General features: G+C 48.6%; 2 protein-coding genes across 6 annotated transcripts; both read left to right on the forward strand.

Moving 5' to 3' along the window:
* Positions 1-2,706: 2,706 nt before the first annotated feature.
* On the forward strand, positions 2,707-6,561 carry LOC310670232 (uncharacterized protein). Its single transcript, XM_083425172.1, has 3 exons — positions 2,707-3,556; positions 4,887-5,016; positions 5,175-6,561. Exons 1-3 carry the CDS (start codon positions 2,813-2,815, stop codon positions 6,506-6,508), a joined length of 2,208 nt encoding a protein of 735 aa, XP_083281298.1. The 5' UTR covers positions 2,707-2,812; the 3' UTR covers positions 6,509-6,561.
* Positions 6,562-13,328: 6,767 nt separating this feature from the next.
* Positions 13,329-20,503, forward strand: LOC310670323 (uncharacterized protein). 5 transcript variants are annotated; one of them, XM_083425494.1, is made up of 5 exons: positions 13,329-13,412; positions 14,191-14,308; positions 14,669-15,701; positions 16,904-17,030; positions 18,716-20,503. In XM_083425494.1, exons 3-5 carry the CDS (start codon positions 14,904-14,906, stop codon positions 19,711-19,713), a joined length of 1,923 nt encoding a protein of 640 aa, XP_083281620.1. In that variant the 5' UTR covers positions 13,329-13,412; positions 14,191-14,308; positions 14,669-14,903; the 3' UTR covers positions 19,714-20,503. The 5 variants fall into 5 exon arrangements, with proteins under 5 accessions (XP_083281620.1, XP_083281622.1, XP_083281623.1 ...); XM_083425497.1 differs by lacking the exon at positions 14,191-14,308 and adding an exon at positions 13,972-14,130 and having other exon boundaries at positions 13,337-13,412; XM_083425498.1 differs by having other exon boundaries at positions 13,344-13,412; positions 14,191-14,248.
* The last annotated feature ends 1,044 nt before the right edge of the window (positions 20,504-21,547 follow it).

The raw sequence follows: 21,547 nt of genomic DNA on the forward strand, positions 1-21,547 counted from the left end.
GGTGGAGAATGGGAAACCCTCCAGTCTCCTTCCTGCTCCACCTTCTCCAGGAGGGAACCTGCCTTTTGAATCGCCAGCCTCCGTTTGCACTGCGTTGCTTGGCTGATCTGCAAAAGAGTTTTGCTCTGGATTTATTTCTGCTGCATCTCTGGAAGGGAGGTGAGTTTTAAAGGGGTGGGTGCAAGATCAGAAAAGGGGGGGAAGACACCAGGAGAGGAAGGCAATGGGCTGCAGGGACCAGGCACTCACACCCACCCACCCACCCTCCAGTCATTTAAAAAGCAAACAAACACCTATACGTATCTGTGCAAATTTCACCTACCACAATCAGCTTCTACTTGGTTATTTCATCTGCTTCCTGCATCCACTATGTGCTTTGGAGTCGTTGTCTTTTTCTTTGGCGATCTCTCGTAGCTGAGTAAGATTGTCTTCCATGAACACAGTTTTAACAATGAGTCCGTAAGTGACTGTGGAGGCCAATTCTGGATCCACACGTCCTTCCACAGTGGAGACATTGGTTTCTGGGCTGGAGTTGATCATGGTGAGGGTTTGCCAAGCGTGCCTTCCTCTTAGCACGCTTCTCCCTTTCATCCTGAGTTTGAGCATCTTCACAGTCCATGACACCTTTGGTAAAGGCTGTTCTCCAGTTGGAGCTCTTGCAGGCCAGTGTTTCCCAATTGTTGGTGTTTATACAGTGGTACCTCTGGTTGTGAACGGGATCCGTTCCGGAGGCCTGTTTGCAACATGAAAAGCCTGCAACCTGAAGCGCCATATCTGCACAGGTGTGCGGCGCAATTTGGCACTTTCCGGTACTTCCGGGTCACTGCGGGACGCAACCTGAAAAAATGTAACATGAAGCAAACGTAACATGAGGTATGACTGTACTACATTTTAAAAGATTGCCCTGAGAGAGTCTTTAAACCTCTTTTGTTTTTCCCACCAGCATTATGCTTTCCATTCTTAAGCTGGGAATAGAGTAGATGCTTTGGAAGACGATCATCAGGCATCCGCACAACATGAATAGCCCTACGAAGCTGATGTTGAAGTATCGTTGCTTCGACACTGGTGATCTTTGCTTCTTCCAGCACACTGGTATTAGTTCGCCTGTTGTCCCAAGTGATGTGTAAAATTTTTCAGACACCGTTGATAGAATCTTTCAAGGAGTTGGAGATGGCGTTTATAAGTGGTCCATGTTTCACAAGCGTACAGTAAGGTTGGTAGTACAATAGCTTAGCATTTCGGTTTCCCTGCAAATGTCCCGGTCTTTAAACACTCTGTTTCAATTGGGAGAAAGCTGCACTCGCAGAGCTCAGGCAATGCCAGATTTTGGCATCGATGTCAGCCCTTGTGGAAAAGATAACTGCCCAGGTACTTTGTTGGGGTTTTTTTGGATTTTGAGTGATAGGCCAGGCTTTCCGCAAGCTTCTGCGAAGATACTGGTTTAGAGGTCATCCTCTGAGTGTGCGCACACTACGTTGTCACCAGCATACTGAAGCTCTATGATGAAAGTTATGGTAACCTTACTCTTTGCTTTCAGCCTACTCAGATTAAAGAGCTTTTCATCTGTTCAGTATATGATTTCTACCCCGGTGGGGCGTTTCCCTTCAGCAATGTATAGGATCATGGTGATGAAGATAATAAATAGAGTAGCAGCTGGGGAGAGCAGTGCTCTTGTGTTCAGGTCTTACTTACGTGTGAGAACACAGGATGCTTGACTGGACTGGATCCATGGCTGTGTCCTCCCTCCACTGTCGGAGGCAGTATACTGGGACTTGCAACAAGTGTGTAGAGACCCATCTTAACACACTTTAATCCCCGTCTTAACACTGGCAAAGATGGCACCCTTCCAATTTCACAATTTGGCGAATTACATTTTGAGGTCTCTATTCTGATAAGCAACAATAGAAAATACATCTTAAAAGGGAAGACAACTTTTAATTGTTAACTGGAGTATTGTTTACTATTTGAAATATTGTAACTACAGTATGCATGTATGTATACATGTGTGTGTGTGTGTATACACATGCATACACTGTTTTATTTATTTATTTTTTAAAATATATATTTTTATCAACATTGTTTTATTTCTGTGAAATTATTTTTATATATCATACAATTTATCTCATACAAGTTATCTCATACAATTTATATACTGCTTGACTGAAAAAACCACTCAAAGCAAATGTACAAAAAGAATAAAACTAAAAGTGATCAGTAAAAACAGCTAACAGCAGTTAAAAGCAGCTGCTTAAAACATTCAGATAATAATAAAAATCAGCTAAAAACAGATTAAAAAACATGTAAATAGTCTACATATCTGGGTAGGTTTGCCTAAAGAAAAATGTTTTCAGCCAGCGCCAGAAAAAGTACAGTAAAGGGCCCTGATGTCAATGGGAGGGAGGGAGTTCCAAAATATCACACTAACAGGTCAATTGTTATATATGTTTGTTGTTTAGTCGTTTAGTCATGTCCGACTCTTCGTGACCCCATGGACCAGAGCACGCCAGGCACTCCTGTCTTCCACTGCCTCCCACAGTTTGGTCAGACTCATGTTTGTAGCTTCGAGAACACTGTCCAACCAATCGTTATATATACTGTATATTCTGCATGTATCATATTAATATATGAATAAAAATGAAAACAAACCAAAAAATCCATGTCTTTTTCTGTAAACAGGCCCGTCACCTGTGAGTGCAGCTTGTATGGTTGAGACACGAGCCATTTATCCGAAAGTCTGAAGTTATAAGAAGGCGAGGAAGAGTGGTGTGAGGCTTGACTTGCGATAAGCCTGTCCCGTAGCTCGGGAAAGAAAATGGCCGACCAGCAAAGGATTCTGGGAGGCCAGGCTGCTCTGGATGAAGACCAAATGGATGAGGAGGACCTCACGGGCCCTGAACAAGTTGAGGGATCTGGAAGACGCGGGAAAGCACCTCACGGCATCCTTCATCCCGGGAGCGTCAGGAGACTTATGAAGAGGATAACGATCCCCCGGGTTAAAGAGGAAGCAGAGGAGGGCCTGCTCCAGAGCCAGGAGTCCGAGTGGCCGGAGTCCCCCGGGGGGAAGCAGGCCCCTTGCTCGCAGCCGACAGAGCCCGCCATGCCCTGGGGGGACATCAAGGCCTTCCTGGCCCACTTTGAGGGGGCCGGCGAGGCCAACCAGTGGGCCACCCGGCTGGGAGAAGCAGCCGAGGAGGGCTTGGGCGGCCCCAACGCCCGAGAGAGTTACGGGAAGATGAAGGCGGCCATCTTGCGCGGGGAGGCCAGCTGCAGGGAGTGGCAGCGCCAGCGCTTCCGTCTCTTCTGCTACGAGGAGGCCGAGGGGCCCCGGGAGGTTTGCGGGCAGCTGCGGGATTTCTGCCACCAGTGGCTGAAGCCGGAGAGGCGCAGCAAGGAGCAGATCCTGGAGCTGGTGATCCTGGAGCAGTTCCTGGCCGTCCTGCCCTCAGAGATGCAGGGCTGGGTGAAGGGAAGCGGCCCGGAGACCTGCGGGCAGGCGGTGGCCCTGGCCGAGGAGTTCCTGCTGAGGCAGCGAGAGGGCGAGCGCCAGGAAGAAGAGGTGAGGCTGCTGAGAGGGAGAGGGCAAAGCCTGAGAGCTGCTGTTGCTCCGTACAGAACAGTATTGCTGGCACTGGTTGGCCAGCGGCTTTCCCAGCCATGACCGGAGATGAGTGAGGCTGAAGATTTTGTATCTGCTCTGCCCCTGAAGTTGTGGCGCTTCAGACATGCAAGCTGGGCTGCCTTTAGCTCAGGGGTTGGGAACCTCAGGCCTGGGGGCCACACACAGCGCCTGCTTGCCCCAGGCCACCCCTGCTTGGCAGGGGGTTGGACTCGATGACCCTTGTGGTCTCTTCCAACTCTATGATTCTATGATTCTATGATTCTATGATTCTATGATTCTATGATTCACTGCTCCTGCTTCCTAGTACAGTGGTACCTCGGGTTAAGAACTTAATTCGTTCTCGAGGTCTGTTCTTAACCTGAAACTGTTCTTAACCTGAAGCACCACTTTAGCTATGGAGCCTCCTGCTGCCACTGTGCCGCCGCTGTGCGATTTCTGTTCTCATCCTGAAGCAAAGTTCTTAACCCGAGGTAATATTTCTGGGTTAGCAGAGTCTGTAACCTGAAGCGTATGTAACCCGAGGTACCACTGTATTGTTGTGGTTGTTGCCTTCTCCCTGTCTCGAGAGACATTGGAGTGTGACGACCTCGGGGCTCAAGCCTAGGTTGTGTGTATGGATGCCCTGGGCTGCCCAGATGATATTATCATTATATATTCATTCATATCCAGCTGTTTTTGGACTACAACTCATTTGAAATATGCACTTATCTGAGTTTTGCCATGCAGTTCTTTGGCCAGGTGACATGTACAGAAATGCATATATTGGGGTAAAGAAGTATGCATAAGAATTAGTGAAAATTACAGCCCAAAATGCATTATATTATTGTTGGGGGGAAATGCGCTGCAAAAATGTGTATTTTATGCAAAATTGCATACAAAAGTGTGTTGTGGTATCTCATCCAGAAAAATAATACAGTGGTACCTCAGGTTAAGAACTTAATTTGTTCCAGAGGTCTGTTCTTAACCTGAAACTGTTCTTAACCTGAAACACCACTTTAGCTAACGGGGCCTCCCGCTGCTGCTGCGCCGCCATCACGCAATTTCTGTTCTCATCCTGAAGCAAAGTTCTTAACCCGAGGTACTATTTCTGGGTTAGCGGAGTCTGTAACCTGAAGCGTATGTAACCTGAAGTGTCTGTAACCCGAGGTACCATTGTAATAGCAAACTGACAAGAGCTGAACTTACAATTAGAAAAATGGGGAACTGAGAGGAACTGTAATTGACAGATTTGCCCGTCCTTACTGTTGGGTTCTTGCTGCCTTTCCAGGTCTTGGGGCTGTTTGAGGAAGGAGCTGGGGATTCCCTCGAGGGTGAGCAGATCCTGTTGGATTCCAGCCAGACACAGCTGGACAGTGAACTTGAGCAAGAGAACGACCCAACAGATGGGAGCGTCTGTGGTAAGTCCAGTACATGGGTTAGTCTTCCCTTTGTGTTGCTTTGAAACCTGCCTTTGCAACCATGAAAGCTAGAGACTTCCTCTGCCCTGCTGGGCAGAAACAGAGCCCCAGGACCTTGTCACTCATGCAGATCTCTCTTTGGATGTTGTCTCTAACAGGTGACCTCGAGGGATCCAGTGAAAACGAGGCTTCCGTGGGAAATCCAAAGCAAACAGAGGTTGATGGAGCCTCGCTCAGAAGAGGAAAATGTGTTTCCCGGCACCACCCAAAACCAGGACAAACTTCCAAGAAATGGCTCAGGAGAAGGAGGAAGCAGGAATGCAGCCCAGACAATAGATCAGGTGCCTCTTTCCTTGGAGTAGACGATGTCAAGGACACCCCGGCGAGGCCTGCGTTCGAGAAGGTGGAGCCCTGTGAGGAAGAGGGGGGCGATTTTGGTGACGATGCAGACTTCTTAATCGATGCTGAGGGCAAGCCCCACAAACGCTCAGAGTTTGAGACGTCCAGTCAGAGAGCTGAGTTTATGAAGCATCGCGCGGGAGCCCAAGTGGCAAGTGAGAAGATGTGCTGCTGTTTGAGCTGCGGGAAAAGCTTGCACTCCGATTTAAGCCCAGCTGAGCACGAGCAAAGTGACGCACAGGAAGAAGAGGCTTGCAGATGCTCAGACTGCGGGGAAAACCTGGACAGGGGCTCGGCACTTGTTAAGCGCGCAATAATCCACGCAGGAGAGAAGCGTTACGCGTGCTTAACCTGCGGGGAAAAGTTTAGCCTCTATTCGAGCCTCATGAAGCATAAGCGCACCCACGCTGGAGAGGAGATGTACGCGCCCTTTGAGGCTGGGAAGCGAATCTGCCGGAGCGACAGCCCTCCTTCCGTGACAGAGAAAACTCCGGCAGCAGAGAAGCCTTACACATGCCCGACTTGTGGGAAGAGCTTCAGTAAGAGTTCCGGCCTCCGTTTCCACAAGAGAATCCACACCGGCGAGCGGCCTTACGCGTGCGGGGATTGCGGGAAGAGCTTCAGCCAGCGGTCCAACCTTATCCTACACCAGAGGACCCACACCGGGGTGAAGCCTTTCCGGTGTTCCGAGTGCGGGAAGAGCTTCCTGCGCAGCTCGGACCTGGTGAGGCACGAAATCACCCACACGGGAGAGAAGCCGTACACGTGCGCCGAGTGTGGCAGGTCCTTCGGCCACAACTCAACGCTCATTGCCCACGAGAGGACTCACACGGGCGAGAAGCCGTACAAGTGCTCCATCTGCGGGAGAAGCTTCCGGCACCACTCGGGCCTTATCAAACACGAGAGGACCCACACCGGGGAGAGGCCGTACGCCTGCCCAGCTTGCGGGAAAGGCTTCAGCCAGAGCTCAGGCCTCACGCTCCACATGAGGACCCACACGGGAGAGAAGCCTTACCAGTGTTCGGCTTGCGGGAAGAGCTACAGCCAGAGATCAAAGCTTACCAAGCACGAGAGAACTCACCTGACAGAATAACTTTACATTTTCTCATTTTCTCATTCAGGGGGTCCGGGTGTGAGGTGGGCAGAGGTTGGCTTGTGGGGGAAAACTTGTGGGGGGAAACATCAGTTACATGTGAGGGCTGCCAAACAGTGGGCTCCGTTGGCAAACCTGATTGTGGGCGCATCCCCACAGCAGTGCCATGTGGCACATTTTGACCTGTGTCCACGCCAGATGTCGCCAAACAACACCCACAGGAGACAGTGTGCCCTCCTGTGGCACCTGTGGAAAACTTCAATAAATCACCTCTCAAACATCCACAAGTTGAAAGGGACCTTGGCCTCCCTGCTCAGTTCCTGCCTGCACTGTCTAGGCCCCTCCTGCATTGAATGTGCCTCTTTATAGCTGCCCACATTCCACGAGGTGCCAGGGCTTCAGAGAGATGTTCTGAATGGGAGAGAAGAGCAACTCCCTTCTCTCTGTAAGTGGTGGCAGATGTAGGTGCCTGTTTTTTCTTGAGGGGGAAGGTGCATGCCTGCATCTTTGTGCGGCCCTGTCTCTTTTCCTGCTCTTGTGGATGTGCCCGCCATTTTGTGCTTTGCCACATCCTCACAGCAGCCATTTTGTGACAGGCGCCGCTGGCAGTTTCTCAGAATTCCACTGACCACACGCTATTGTCCTCATCAAAATGCTATCCTGTATCCCCCTTAATTGAGACGTACTATCGCTGTGGAAAACCTGTTGCTGTGGAATTTAATCCAATAAATTTAAAACAAACAAAGAAGCTGTAAAAACAGATTAAATTGGGCAGGGAGGAAGGGACGTCATTTGGTTGAGGATGACATGGTCAAGATACTGTGGGAAATGTGAACAGTACCAAGTCCACAATAAACTGTGGAAGTTAATTGTGTTTCTCAGGGCTTCAGCATGAATTGTGGGTGGTCCTTGTAGCCCACAACAACTCAAGTGTCTCCCATTTGAATGTTTGTTCAAACAATAAGCTATTCCACTGCTTTTGTTGTTGTTCCAGTAAGCGAGGTGTTTGCTCTTTATTTTTCTAATCCCAACTTGTCTTTTTCTTAACATGGTTTTGCCTGCCACAGAGGGCGCTTCCAGATTCTCGCTATTTGGCGGGCAGGGTTCCTTCATATACCAGCAAATGCAGGTTGCACGGTTGCAGTTGATGGGGAGGTCTTGAGCCACAAATCCACTTCCATCCCCCCAAGAAAGGATTAGACTTTTTTAGGGAAGGAAAGTGATGGCCTCGGTCCAGTATACCTGAAGGAGCGTCTCCACCCCCATCGCTCTACCCGGACACTGAGGTCCAGCACCGAGAGCCTTCTGGCGGTTCCCTCACTGCGAGAAGCCAAGTTACAGGGAATCAGGCAGAGGGCCTTCTCGGTAGTGGCGCCCTCCCTGTGGAACGCCCTCCCACCAGATGTCAAAGAGAACAACAACTACCAGACTTTTAGAAGACATCTGAAGGCAGCCCTGTATAGGGAAGCTTTTAATGTTTGGTGTATCACAGTATTTTAATATTCTTTTGGAAGCCGCCCAGAGTGGCTGGGGAAACCCAGCCAGATGGGCGGGATATAAATAATAAATTATTATTATTATTATTATTATGGGGAAACTCACTGAGGTAACCCTTGCTTGGACGCCGTCTTATGTAGCCTTCCCACAAACAAAGCAGAATTCATGAGCACATAGGAAGCTGCCTTATCTACCAAGTTCAGACCTTGGGTCCATCTTGCTCTCAGTAGTTTCTAATCCGACTGGCAGTGGCTCTCCTGGATTTCAAACAGGATCTTCTCCCAGCATTCCCACAGATTCCAGGGATTAAATCTGCATGCAAAGCAGATGTTCTGCAGCCAACACCTGTCTAATCTGTGAACCAATTACAGTCAATGCTCAATAAACAAGACGCCTGGAAGGGCAGCTATACCTCGCACCCTGTTTGTGTCCAGATGTCCAACTCACATTTGCTTATGACTGAAAATAGTTGTTTGGAAGGGGGAAAGCATACTGTCTTCGTTTTTTCAATGGTGTATGTCCACATGCTGGGGATTGAGGGGCACCCCCTCATGTGAAAGGGAAAATACCTCACTTAAGGTGGTGTCTGTTGTATGCTTTTTTCACTTAGAATAGAATAGAAATTTATTGTCATTGTCCGTATATACACAGTATACACAACAACGAAAATCAAACACCCACCCAAAGACCGGCTTCACATACACATTTGCACGTACCTCCAGCACTCTCATCCCATTCAGACATAATCTATAAAACATACATAGTCCAGAATATAACATGACCTATTAAAAGCATAACATGACCTAAACCCTATCTCATTCCTTCCTACTCCCTGCTTGCTATTTCTTACAACTGGCCCTGAGATCATTATTTAGTGCAATCAGAGCTCTTGGATAGAAACTATTCAGAAGGCGTGTGGTTCGTGTTTTCATTGTCCTATATCTTCTGCCCGAAGGCAACAGTTCAAAGAAGTTCTGAGCAGGATGGGTGGGATCTCTCAGGATATTGTGTGACTTCTTCAAAGTGCGAGACGTGAAGATCTCATCCAGGGTTGGTAGCTGGAGCCCTATAACATTCTGGGCAATTTTTGTTATTCTCAGTAAAGCTTTTTTATCCGTTTCAGAGCTGCTTCCATACCACGATAATATACTATAGGTTAAGACACTCTCGATGGTACTGTGATAATAGGACAGGAGTAGGTGCTGAGATAGATTCAGTCCCCTGAGCATTCTCAGGAAATACAACCTCCCCTGCACCTTCCTCACAACCATGTTAATATTTGCAGTCCATGAGAGGTCCTCAGAGATATAAATGCCCAGGTACTTAAAACTACCAACCCTCTCCACCTCCTCGCCATTTATGTGCAATGGTAAAAATACACTTTTCTTTCTCCTAAAATCAACTATGAGTTCTTTGGTTTTTTTGGTGTTAAGCATAAGATTGTTTTCTTTACACCATTGAATTAACCCCTGTACTTCTTTCCTATAAGCAGTCTCATCGTTCTCACTAATGAGCCCCACCACTGTTGTATCATCCGCAAATTTGATGATTGTGTTGGACTTATACAGTGGGGTACAATCAGATGTGTACAGGGAATAGAGAAAGGGACTTAGCACACATCCCTGAGGAGCTCCTGTGCCTAATACTAGAGTAGAAGAATAGTAAGGTCCCATTCTCACTGTCTGCGGCCTGTCAGTCAGGAAATTCCTTACCCACAGACAGATCTTCTGATGTATACCCAAATTGATCATTTTAAGAAATAACCTGTCTGGCAAAATTGTATTGAAGGCAGAACTGTAGTCCACAAACAACAGCCTTGCGTAGGTTCCCTGTCGTTCTAAATGACTCAGTACAGTGTGGACAACGATGGAAATAGCATCATCAGTAGATCTATTTCTTCTGTATGCAAACTGGAACGGGTCTAGAGTGGATGGAAGACCAGCCTTAATATGATCTAGCACCAATCTCTCGAAACATTTCATAACGACAGATGTTAGGGCTATTGGTCTATAGTCATTGAGAGATACCACCACTGACTGCTTGGGGACTGGCACTATAATCGATGTCTTCAGACAGGTAGGGACAGAACCCTGCGACAGGGATAGATTAAAAATGTCCGTAAATACACCAGCTAATTCTGCAGCGCAGTCCCTAATTACCCGTCCCGTGGTTCCATCCGGTCCAGCTGCCTTCCTAATGTTAATGCACCGAAAGGCACGTTGTACATCAGAGGTCTGTAGTAAAAATGGTTGTCTATCAGTAGTAGCTTCTGATGATGTGCTGGTAGCCAATGCTGTAGTGTCAGTAGTTCCAGTTCCCACCTCCAAGCGACTAAAAAATTGATTCAGTTGATCAGCTAAGTGCGCACTGCTGCTAGCCAGTTTGTTTTTAATATTTTGCCCTGTAATTTGTCGCAGGCCTTGCCATACTCGACGAGGGTCGGAGCTCTCAAAATGTTTTTCGATCCTCCGGCAGTACATAGCTTTGGCGTTCTTAATGCCCTTTTTCAATTTGGCTCTGGCTTCTCTATACTGTTGCGCATCACCAGAGTGAAAAGCAGCATTTCTTGCCTTTAACAGCAAATACACATCCCTGTTTAGCCAGGGCTTGTTGTTAGGGAACACCCGTATTTGTTTGGTGGTAGTGACGACATCGATGCAGCTTTTAACGTAGAACAGTACTGTTGAAGCGTATGTGTCCACATTATTCCCCACAAAAAGCGACCACTCGGTGCTCCGAAAACAATCTTGAAGTTGTTCAGATGCACCTACTGGCCACACTCGTATCTCTCTAATTGATGGTCTAATTCTACGTACGAGAGGTCTATATGATGGTATCATAAGTAGGGATATGTGGTCTGACTGCCCCAAATTGGGCAAGGGCTTGGTCTTGTATCCATGCATGATGTTACTATATACTCGGTCCAGGTTATTTCCCCCCCTGGTGGGACAATCAACATACTGGTGGAACTTAGGAAGCACAGTCCTTAAATCAGCTCGGTTAAAATCACCAGCAACCACAAATGCTCCATCCGGGTGGGCCCGCTGCTGTTTGCTAATAGCAGTTAGCAGGTGGCCCATAGCTGTAGTAGTGTTTGCATCGGGAGGTATATACACCGCTGTTATTATAACAACATTAAACTCACGTGGCAAATAGAAAGGGCGGCACTTCACCACTAGGTACTCCAAATCAGGAGAGCAATGCGTGTCCATTTGTTTAATGTCCGAGCTCCAGTTGTTATTTATATAAACGCAAATTCCTCCTCCTCTGCTCTTCCCGGATTCGGCGGTTCTATCCGCTCTAATTACTGAGCATCCTTCTAGCTGCAGAAGTCCCTGTGGAAAGGAGGGATCCAGCCATGTCTCTAAGAGGACCATGACACAGCAGTCCCGGATACTTTTCTGCCGAGAGGTAATAAGTTCCAACTCCTCTACCTTGCATCTGTATTAAAAAAAAAGAATGGATATTTCTTTTAAAAATGGATGGTTAATTGGGATGCATATTTAAAAGAGCTGTGGGGGGGGGGTTGGGGGGGCGTCTATTAAAATGTTTGATTAAAGCAAGGGTGGCTAATTCCCATTTAGGCAGATTTCTGCCCTCTGCATGTTTTTCTGGACCCCCAAACACTGATTTTGGCAAGGGTAATGTCAGTCCAGCTCACACACAGTGAGAGCCCTGCTATGAGCAGACCCCAGCCCTCTTGGGAGGCTAAAAAATGGCCCCTCCTCAGGCATCAGCACCATAGTTTGATGAGCACAGAGAGTATGGTAACTCCAGCCTCCCTCAGCTGATTGGCATGCACAGTCTCTCAGGTATTGTGATTTTATGAGGGAATATTTACTGAGACCTGCAGGGGCTGTCAGGGGGTACTGGCATCCGCAGGCCCCACTCTGGCAACCCCTGAGGAGTGACAAATCCAGAAAACATTCTAATTAAAGCAATTAAAATATTATTTTATTGGTATTTAATCTTCACCAACAATAACCAGAACAAAAGAATAACTGCAATAGATTCCGACTCAATATCAGGAAGAACTTTCTGACTGTAAGAGCTGTTCGACAGTGGAAAAGACTCCATCGGGAGGTGATGGTCTCTGCTTCCTTGGAGGTTTTCAAACAGCGGTTGGGTGGCCATCTGTCAGGGATGCTTTCGCTGAGATTCAGGGGGTTATACTAGATAACCCTGGGGGGGGGGTCCCTTCCAACTCTACAATTATAGGGTTCTATGCTTATTCAAGCACGCGTGGCGCTGTGGGTTAAACCACAGAACCTAGGACTTGCCAATCAGAAGATCGGCAGTTAGAATCCCTGCGACGGGGTGAGCTCCCATTGCTCGGTCCCTGCTCCTGCCTACCTAGCATTTCGAAAGCACGTCAAAGTGCAAGTAGATAAATAGGTACCGCTCCAGCGGGAAGGTAAACAGCGTTTCCGTGCGCTGCTCTGGTTCGCCAGAAGCAGCTTAGTCATGCTGGCCACATGACCCTGAAGCTGTATGCCGCCTCCCTCGGCCAATAAAGCGAGATGAGCGCCGCAACCCCAGAGTCGGCCATGACTGGACCTAATGGTCAGGGGTCCCTTATGCTTATTCAAAGGTTAGCTTAAATTTGTCACTTCCAGTTCCCTTACATAGGCTGTGCTTTGGTGCTGAAAGTAAAGAACAGCTAAATGAGCAAGTGAGGAGGCAAAATTCATAGCTGTCCCTTAGCCTGGTGGTTTTTTGGATATGCCACTGGCGGATTATGTCCAAATTACACAGTTTGTGAAAATAATGAAATTGTTCCAAATTGCAAAAAAATAAAACATTTTAGAAGGCCATTGCAGGAACAGGGTGTTGTTGTTTGCTGTAATGTTTTTAGTAAATACAAGTCAAGCATGGAGATGTGGTTTGGGGGTAAGAAATGTTAACCGTGGGCTTCAAAGCCAAAGCAGTACAAATGGCCATCGGAAGAGGGTTGTGGGACCAGTAAGTCAGTTAACCAGCAAAATGCACTTTGACTTTGCAGGTCCCACCCTCTTCCTTCTGATTTTAACATTGCATTTTAATATTGCAGCAACTGCTTAATGCACAGGTCAACGAGGTGTGGGAGCCCTGCCTTTTTTGGCAACGAGGCGCCTTCAAAAGGAGGAGCACAAATCTCAATCAGACAATCCTACTGGGTGCGTTTTAATCGATTCCAGAGGCGTGATGGGTTTGAAAGGGTTAAGGTTAAAAAAAAGATAAAGCGCGCCTCGCTTCCTAGAGCGGCCCTGAGAATGAGCGAGCACGTGGGTGTGCGCCGATTTGTTGTTGAAGGTTCCTTCCTGTTCCGCCTTCTGGACCCTCCCCCGCCCGCCCTCCCGCTGTTGGCAGAAGTGGCACCTGGAGTTCAGCTGCAGCAGCGACCTTGCAGGGGTCGCCCTCAAAGGAGGTGAGAGATGCGCGGAGCCTCCCTTCTCATCGGGGTGGAAAGCGAATTCAGCATTTATTTCTTTTCCAGGCCGAGGTGAACAGTGGAGCTTTTTATTTTGCAGTTTCCCCTTAGTTTGGAGTTCCAAATGGACCTGCAAATTCAGTTGGTTGGTTGAAAGCCACTGCGGTGGGGGGACGACACAGATTTTTCTCTCCTTCCCATCCCACACCGTTTCCCTATCTTTTTAAAGCTAGGGTGGGGTGGGTTGCTAATAATAATAATAATTTTTATTTATTTATATCCTGCCCTCCCCAGCCGAAGCCGGGCTCAGAGCGGCTAACAACAGTAAAAGTAACACAGTTTACATAAAATCACATTCAATTAATATAAATGCATTCTAAAATCAATTCGTTTTAAAATCAATTCAGAATCAAATTAGGAGTGTAACTTTGGAACCACAGAATTGGAAGGGGCTCCAAGGGTCATCCAGTCCAACCCCCTATAATGCAGGAATCTCTTTGGCCAACATGGGGCTCGAATCCAGAACCCTATACCGCTTGTTTTTTAGACCATCTAGCTGAGCTGGCTGCAGCTCTCGTGAGGTTTCGGGCAGGAGAAATTTCCAGCCTTTACATGGAGATTCCGGGGATTGAAAATGACAGTTATTGATGACTATCATTGGCTATGCTTGGCGGAAATAATGCTTCTGGATACCAGTTGCTGGAAGCCACAGGAGGTGAGCGTGCCTTTGTGCTCGGATCCTGCTTGCAGGTTCATCTTATTTCAACATCCTCAGAGCCTCCCTCAGAGTGGAGACCTTGAGAAGGGCCTCAGAAGAAGATCTAAAGGTCTGGGTAGGTTCATATCAGGAGAGACATGCCAGAACATATTGGGTTCCTGAGCTGCATCAGCGTGTAAGAAATCTGAGTTTGTAAGAAATCGTTTATAAAAAAAACATTTACAATATACAATGCAGCTGTTTGCAGAAGTATTTTATATTCATTATGAGTGAGAGAGAAGGCTAAGGGATGTCTAGCAGCCCCCTCTCTAGGGCCCGGAGGGGGGAGAGTGCGGTCTCCAAAGGCCGATCGATTGCCAAATGACTTATATTTGTGGAACACAGTTTAATATTTCAAACAGTTTTGCCTAATAACTTAGTTTGGAAGATGCTGGTTTAATAAAGCTCAAAAGGAAGGTTTGGACAATTATAAAAAAAAAATTGTTTTCAAATAGGGGCAAAAATGTGCTGAGGCTTTTCTTTTTCTCACAAACAGGGAGAATTGAGCTTGTCCTGAGTCGATGGCACCACTGCCATTCCTTTCCAAAACTGTGACACTGCAGAAGGTCGCATCTGTGGCATCGGATTAGCCTGTTGAATGAGCATCAGGGTGAGCATCAAACTCATGGGCTGTGGGACGGCGAAGACTTCATGGTGGGCTCTTCTGAGAGCAGCTGTAAGCCTGAGCTGGCGTTTGGAAACTGGAAGGGAGACAACGGTTGACTTCAGAGATGTCTCTTGTGGAAAGAAAGAGGGTGTCAAAATGGGAGGCGGCAGGAAGCCAGGACCAAGATGTGCCTGAGAAGTCAGGAGCGAAGGTGGACGAGCTGGACCCAAAGGGCCGTGGGCCAGGGGACAGAGTGGAGGAAAAGCAAGAGGGGAAGGAAAACCCTCGAATTATCCAGTGTGGAGCCACTGAGGACTTGCTAAGATGGCCACCTCTCCCTCAGGTGAAGCAAGAAGCGGATGACAAACTGACTGAGCACTGGGAAGCCCAGTGGCAAGAATTCTTGAAGGCCACACCATCCCTTCGCTCGACACTTGAAGACCCGCCAGTGTGTCCGCCATGGAGCGACTCAATGGCCTTTCTTGCCTCCTTTGAGGGAGCAGCTACCGTTCGCCGCTGGGCTCGAGGAGAGTGGGTGACCCGTCTCTCACCTTCCTCTAGCAGAGAAGCGGACCGAGCTTCCAGCCCCCTGAACGTGGCTGAGGTGGGGTCCTCCGGGAAGGGTAGGGAAGACTTCGTGGGGACAGAGATGCAGGACCCACAGCTGTCTCCGCAGAAGGCCCAGGGCCTCCGGGAGGTTTGCTGCCGTCTCCGGGAGCTTTGCCAACAGTGGCTGACGCCCAAGACACCCATGGAGGAGCAGGTGCTGGAGCTGGTGATTCTGGAGCAGTTTCTCTCCATCTTGCCGCCGGAGATGCAGAGCTGGGTCAGGGAGCACTGCCCGGCAGCGTGTGCCCAGGCAGTGGCTCTGGCTGAGGCCTTCCTGTTGAGGTGTCGAGAGGCCGAGAAGCAGCAGCGTGAGGTGAGCATCTCTTGCCCCAATGGAGGGAGGACTGGCATGGGCTGCAGAGCAGATCTGAAGGCAGACTTCTGGCGGGAGAGGGCAAGGATGGGTGCTGTGATGGGGTGGGGGTGTGTCTCTCCCCCCCCCCCAAATCTCCCTGCACTGGAAGGGCTGTAGCTCAAAGGCAGCACATCGGCTTTGCATGCAGAAGGTTCTAGGTTCAATCCTCGGCATTGCTGGGTAAGGGCTGGGAATGTATCCCAACTCCAACCTGGGAGAGCCACTTGCAGGTAGACAATAGTGCAGGTAGACAATACTGAGCTAGGTGGACCGGCAATTGTGTGGCTCAAGATAATGTAGCTTCAATATTCTATGCTACTTTGCCTATCTAGTTCTACTTTATCGGTAAAAGTAAAGTTAAAAGGTAAAGGACCCCTGGACGGTTAAGTCCAGTCAAAGGTGACTGTGGGGTTGCGGCACCCATCTCGCTTTCAGGTCAAGGGAGCCGGCGTTTGTCTGCAGACAGCTTTCTGAGTTAAGTGGCCAGAATGACTAAACCACTTCTGGCGCCCCCGTGACAAGTGCCAGAGCACACGGAAACGCCCATTTACCTTCCTGCAATAGCAGTACCTATTTATCTACTTGCACTGGCATGCTTTCGAACTGCTAGGTTGGCAGGAGCTGGGACAGAGCAACGGGAGCTCACCCCGTTGCGGGGATTCGAACCACGACCTTCCAATTGGCAAGCCCAAAAAGCTCAGTGGTATAGACCACAGCGTACAAGAGTTACTTCCTACATAAGGAAAACAAGTGAGGCAGAGCTACAATGCGCAGGGTGGTTTAACTATCAGTCCCTCTTTTTGTAGCTGTTAGAGGAGAATAGAGGGCTTCTCAACAACGCTCAGCACCGCCAGAAAACTGCAGTTCCCTGGAATGCTCTGGGGGAAGCACTGACGTCATATAATTCTGCTTTGAATGCAGGCTTCAGATGCCCCAGAGTGCAGTGTGTGTTGGAAACCAGCTATTAGACCCATTGCCGCCCTGCTAACCTGTAATGTTGCTCGCAAAGGCATTCACATGGGAGACTTTGGGAAGGGGCGCATGTGTCAGTGTGTGTGCCGTCTGTGTGCGCGCACGGCATCCAGCCCTTGCCTGTAGCTTTTCCCTTTTCAGCCCCGCCACCCTGCACTGATGCAAGACCTTCACTGCTGCTGTTGCAGGTCCCGGGGCCTCTTGAGACGACAGCTCTGAACTTCTCAGCGGCTGAGTGGACGCTTTCCGACATCTGGCAGAAACACCTCAGCAGAGGCAGCAAGCTAGACGGGGACAGAGATGCCGGCTTGCTGGGTAAGGAGAGAAACATGTCCTTGGCAGTAGACAGCAACATTAATAATGTGCTTTCGGTGCTGGCTCCTTTTAAATATACAAGTTAAGTTTCTAGTCCTTCATACTATCTTCCTTGGGACGTTATCAGGTTCCTCCTGCCACTCATTGGGAAAGGGGCTCTGGATTTTTATTTTGTACTTCGGCAAACTTGGGTATATCCCCACACTCCCAAGCATGCCAATACTTCGTTTAAGCATGGATCGTTCACTTTTTATTCATTCATTCATACGTTTGGTGAGTTTCACCCCCACCCTTCCTCCCAAAGGAGCCAAAGACAGGAAACAGCAAGTGATAAAAGAGAATTTTAAAATCATAGATAAGATAAAACTTTATTCACATTAGCCAACGGCCATAGCAACAGTAAAACATTATAGTATATGCAGAAAAGGAGCACAATTTAAAAACCATAAAACTTCTTTAAAGCATCTTAGAAACAATTCCGGCACATGCACACTGGGAAGGATCGCTGCTGAAAAGACTGGTTGGTTTTCAGTAGACAGCAAAAAGACAGCGGAGATTGGAGGAGATTCCCCCCGCTACACTACAGGCCTGATTCCTACATTGCACAGAACAGAACTCTTGATAAGGTGGCATTTGCAGAAACCTTCCGCCCTCTGCAGAATGCAGCAATCAAATGAGAATATAGGAATGAGGTGATCTTTCAGGTATCATGGCCCCAAGCTCTATAGCCTTTATACACCCAAACCATGTGAGTTTTAATCTGTTTTTAGTCTCTTGCTGTTTTAATTTTTCAAATGTCTTCGATTGTTAATTTTTCTTTGTTTTGTTTTCTTTTTTGTAAACTGCCTTGGTAGAGAATCAGAGAGTTGTATTCCACAGTCAAACAGCTCTTAACTGCCAGAAAATTTGTCCAGCTGGTGGTTTTGGTCTTGTTTTGAAATACAGCGGTACCTCGGGTTACATACGCTTCAGGTTACAGACTCCGCTAACCCAGAAACAGTACCTCGGGTTAAGAACTTTGCTTCAGGATGAGAACAGAAATCACGTGGCAGTGGGAGGCCCCATTAGCTAAAGTGGTACCTCAGGTTCAGAACAGTTTCAGGTTAAGAACGGACCTCCAGAACAAATTAAGTTCTTAACCTGAGGTACCACTGTAAATAAGCAAACCAGCATCTTGAACTTGGCCTGGTAGCTAATTGGCAGTCCATGTTGCAGAATAAAAAGGTAGAGGTATTACTGACCATTAGGTCCAGTCGCAGACAACTCTGGGGTTGCGTGCTCATCTCGCTCTATAGGCCGAGGGTGCCACCGTTTGTCCGCAGACAGCTTCCGGGTCATGTGGCCAGCATGACTAAGCCGCTTCTGGCGAACCAGAGCAGCGCACGGAAATGCCGTTTACCTTCCCGCTGGAGTGGCACCTATTTATCTACTTGCCCTTTGATGTGCTTTCGAACTGCTAGGTTGGCAGGAGCTGGGACCGAGCAAGGGGAGTTCACCCCGTTGCGAGGATTCGAACTACCAACCTTCCGATTGGCAAGCCCTAGGCTCAGTGGTTTAGACCATAGCGCCACATGTTGCAGAATACACCCACACAAAAAACCACTGCCCTGCCCAGGGCTGGGGAGCATCTCTTCTAGGCACAAGGTATGACTAACTTGCCAACTCTTCTTTTTACCTTATTCCAGGTGGGTGGCGAAGCGAGGAGGAGAAAAACCTCTTACTCAGAAGAAGCGAGCTGATGACGACACTGAGGCAGGCTAAGGAGAACGTGGTCCAATGTCCTAACCAGGGGGATGCCCTTAAGAATCTGGACAGGCCAGAGCGGAAGCAGGAGCCCCTCAGAGGGATCAAGTCCAATAGACTGTCCCGCTGCAGTGGAGAAAAGGAGAGTGGCGACCTCAGCGTGGCTGGGACTCCGCAAGGACTTTCCAAGGGTGAAAGCCAGGACCTCTCGAGGGTGTGCCCCGACCGCCCAGCGCCCGAGGGAGTGAACGCCGACGTGAAAATATACAACTGCGCGGATTGTGGGAAGAGCTTTTCCCGCAGCTCGAACCTCATGAGCCACCAGAGGACCCACGCGGGCGACAAGCCGTACAAATGTTCGGACTGCGGGAAGGGCTTCACCCGCAGCTCGAACCTGATCAACCACCAGAGGACCCACACAGGAGAGAGGCCTTACACGTGTCTGGACTGCGGGGAGAGCTTTTCCCGAAGCTCGCAGCTCATCAGCCACCGGCGGATCCACACGGGCGAGAAGCCGTACCAGTGCGCCGAGTGCCGGAAGTCGTTCAGCCTGCGCTCGCTCCTGATCCGCCACCAGAAGATCCACACGGGCGAGAAGCCGTACCAGTGCGCCGAGTGCGGGAAGAGGTTCATCGAGAGCTCTGAGCTCATCACCCACGAGAGGACCCACACGGGCGAGAAGCCCTACAAGTGCGGCGTGTGCGGCATCAGCTTCTGCCAGAGCTCGAACCTCTTGGCGCACACCCGGACCCACACGGGGGAAAAGCCCTACCGGTGCGCCAGCTGCGGGAAGAGCTTCAGCCGCAGCTCGAACCTCATTGTTCACGAGAGGACGCACACGGGCGAGAAGCCCTACGAGTGCTCCTACTGCGGGAAAGGCTTCAGCCAAAACTCCCGCCTTCTCAGCCACAAGAGAATCCACGCCAGGGAAGCCGTGTGAAAAGCGTTCGGCTCTCTCTCGAGAGAAAAAGCAAAGCCAGGCACGTTTCGGACAAATGGGGACGTCGAAAACTCCGGCTCAGTTAGGCGCAAGAATGTCTGTGCAGAACGGAAGCGGGGGAACCTCTGGGAGCTGCTGAACTAGAACTCCCATTGTCCCTTCTCCCTGGGGCGGATGGGAGTTGTAGCTCAGCACTGTTTAGAGCAGTGTCCCAAACTTGGGTTTCTTGCTGTTTTGGGACTACAACTCCCATCATCCCTAGCTAGCAGGGCCAGTGGTCATGGACGATGGGAACTGTTGTCCAAAAACAGCTAGAGACCCTGGTTCAGAGGGCCGCTGTTCCTGATGCAGAAGGGCATGGTTAAGAATCAAAATAGTTTCCGGTGGCTGCAGGGAGAGATTGGGTGGGGATCTTGATGCTGCAGAAGCTGAGCTCTTGTGCAGACAGGCCTTGCTCTGCCTCGTCCCAAGGATCCTGGCTCCTCACCCCCAGATTGAGCCTGATCCGAGACTTACTCTGAAGCAGAGATTTCCAGTCGCCCTCTGATGAGTGCTCCCCGGACTGAGACATCTTACGAAACTCATGTACCGTTTTGGAGTTCCCTGCTTCCACTGGGTCGGCGTTTGACGGTTATTTTATTTGCCCCAGTGGAGTTACTTGAAATCTGCTTATGGCTCTGCTTAATCTTTTTCATTGCTGCTTTTGTCCTGGACGTGTTTGAATTGTTGCAGAGTTTGAGATACTTGAAACAATTTAATAAAATTCCAGTGGAAAAAATAGAATAAGAAATGTTTATAGTACATTACTTTCCCCCCTCTCTCTTCCAGTCAATAATGTATTGATGTTGGATTAGATTCAGGAAGAAGATGGGTGGCTCAACTAGAATTGGTCGGCTCCGCTGGTCATTGGCTCTCCAGCGCCACCTACTGTCAGGCTCCTGCCCTCTGCCCTATCATTCTCTATGGACATCAGCCGCTGCTGCTCATCACCATTTCTCCCTTTTTTTTGCTTCCAATGATGGCCCTTTAAAAGGGTTGAAACCACAGAGCACTGATTCTCAGAGAAGCCAAGAAATTTGAAAAGGAGGGGGGGGGGGCGAATGTAAATACTGCAAAGTCCCTTCCTCCTCCAGCTCCTCCTTTATGGAGAAACGCTAGCATTCTCCTACTGTACAGGCGTCTACAACACCCACGAAAACAAACCCCATTATTCTGTTTTGCTACTGTTCCCCAACCTCTTTCCCTTTTGTCTCTTATAACAGAGGGCATGCCCACAGGTGTAGTTTGTGGATGAAATTCATTCTGCTTAAAGGGGCAGGGGCTCCGGTCACGTGTCTGAACAACACTACCTCCAATTGTTGTGGTGTTTCATACAATTAAATGCACCTCTATCTAAATATTTTTTTTAAGCTGCAGATGGCTGGTACTCTTCCTATTAACATGATAGCTTTCTTTGTTCAGTTAATTTGTTTAAAATAAAAGAAAATAATATAAAATAATATATAAAATAATATATGTCCTAAAAGACAGACTGAAATTTTTGATATTGTGATATTATGATATTTAACAAATGCATTTAAGTCCTGCCTGGGGTGCTAATGGTACAGTTCAGAAGCAGCATGATAATATCTATAGCTTTTCTCGAAAAGGAATTGTTGTGTACTGAGTTGAATAGGATCCAAAATGCAGCAGTCTGATTGGTCCTAGAACAATAGGATTCAGAATGCAGCAGCCTGATTGGTCCACAGGAGCCACCCAATCCAGCTCCAGGTGGAAGTGAATCCACAACCTGATTGGCCTACAGGAGAATTCCGGAATTAGCCAATCACGTGGA

Source organism: Podarcis tiliguerta (genome assembly GCF_965153285.1).
Source record: "Podarcis tiliguerta genome assembly, chromosome: 2".
NCBI classification, from domain to species: domain Eukaryota; kingdom Metazoa; phylum Chordata; class Lepidosauria; order Squamata; family Lacertidae; genus Podarcis; species Podarcis tiliguerta.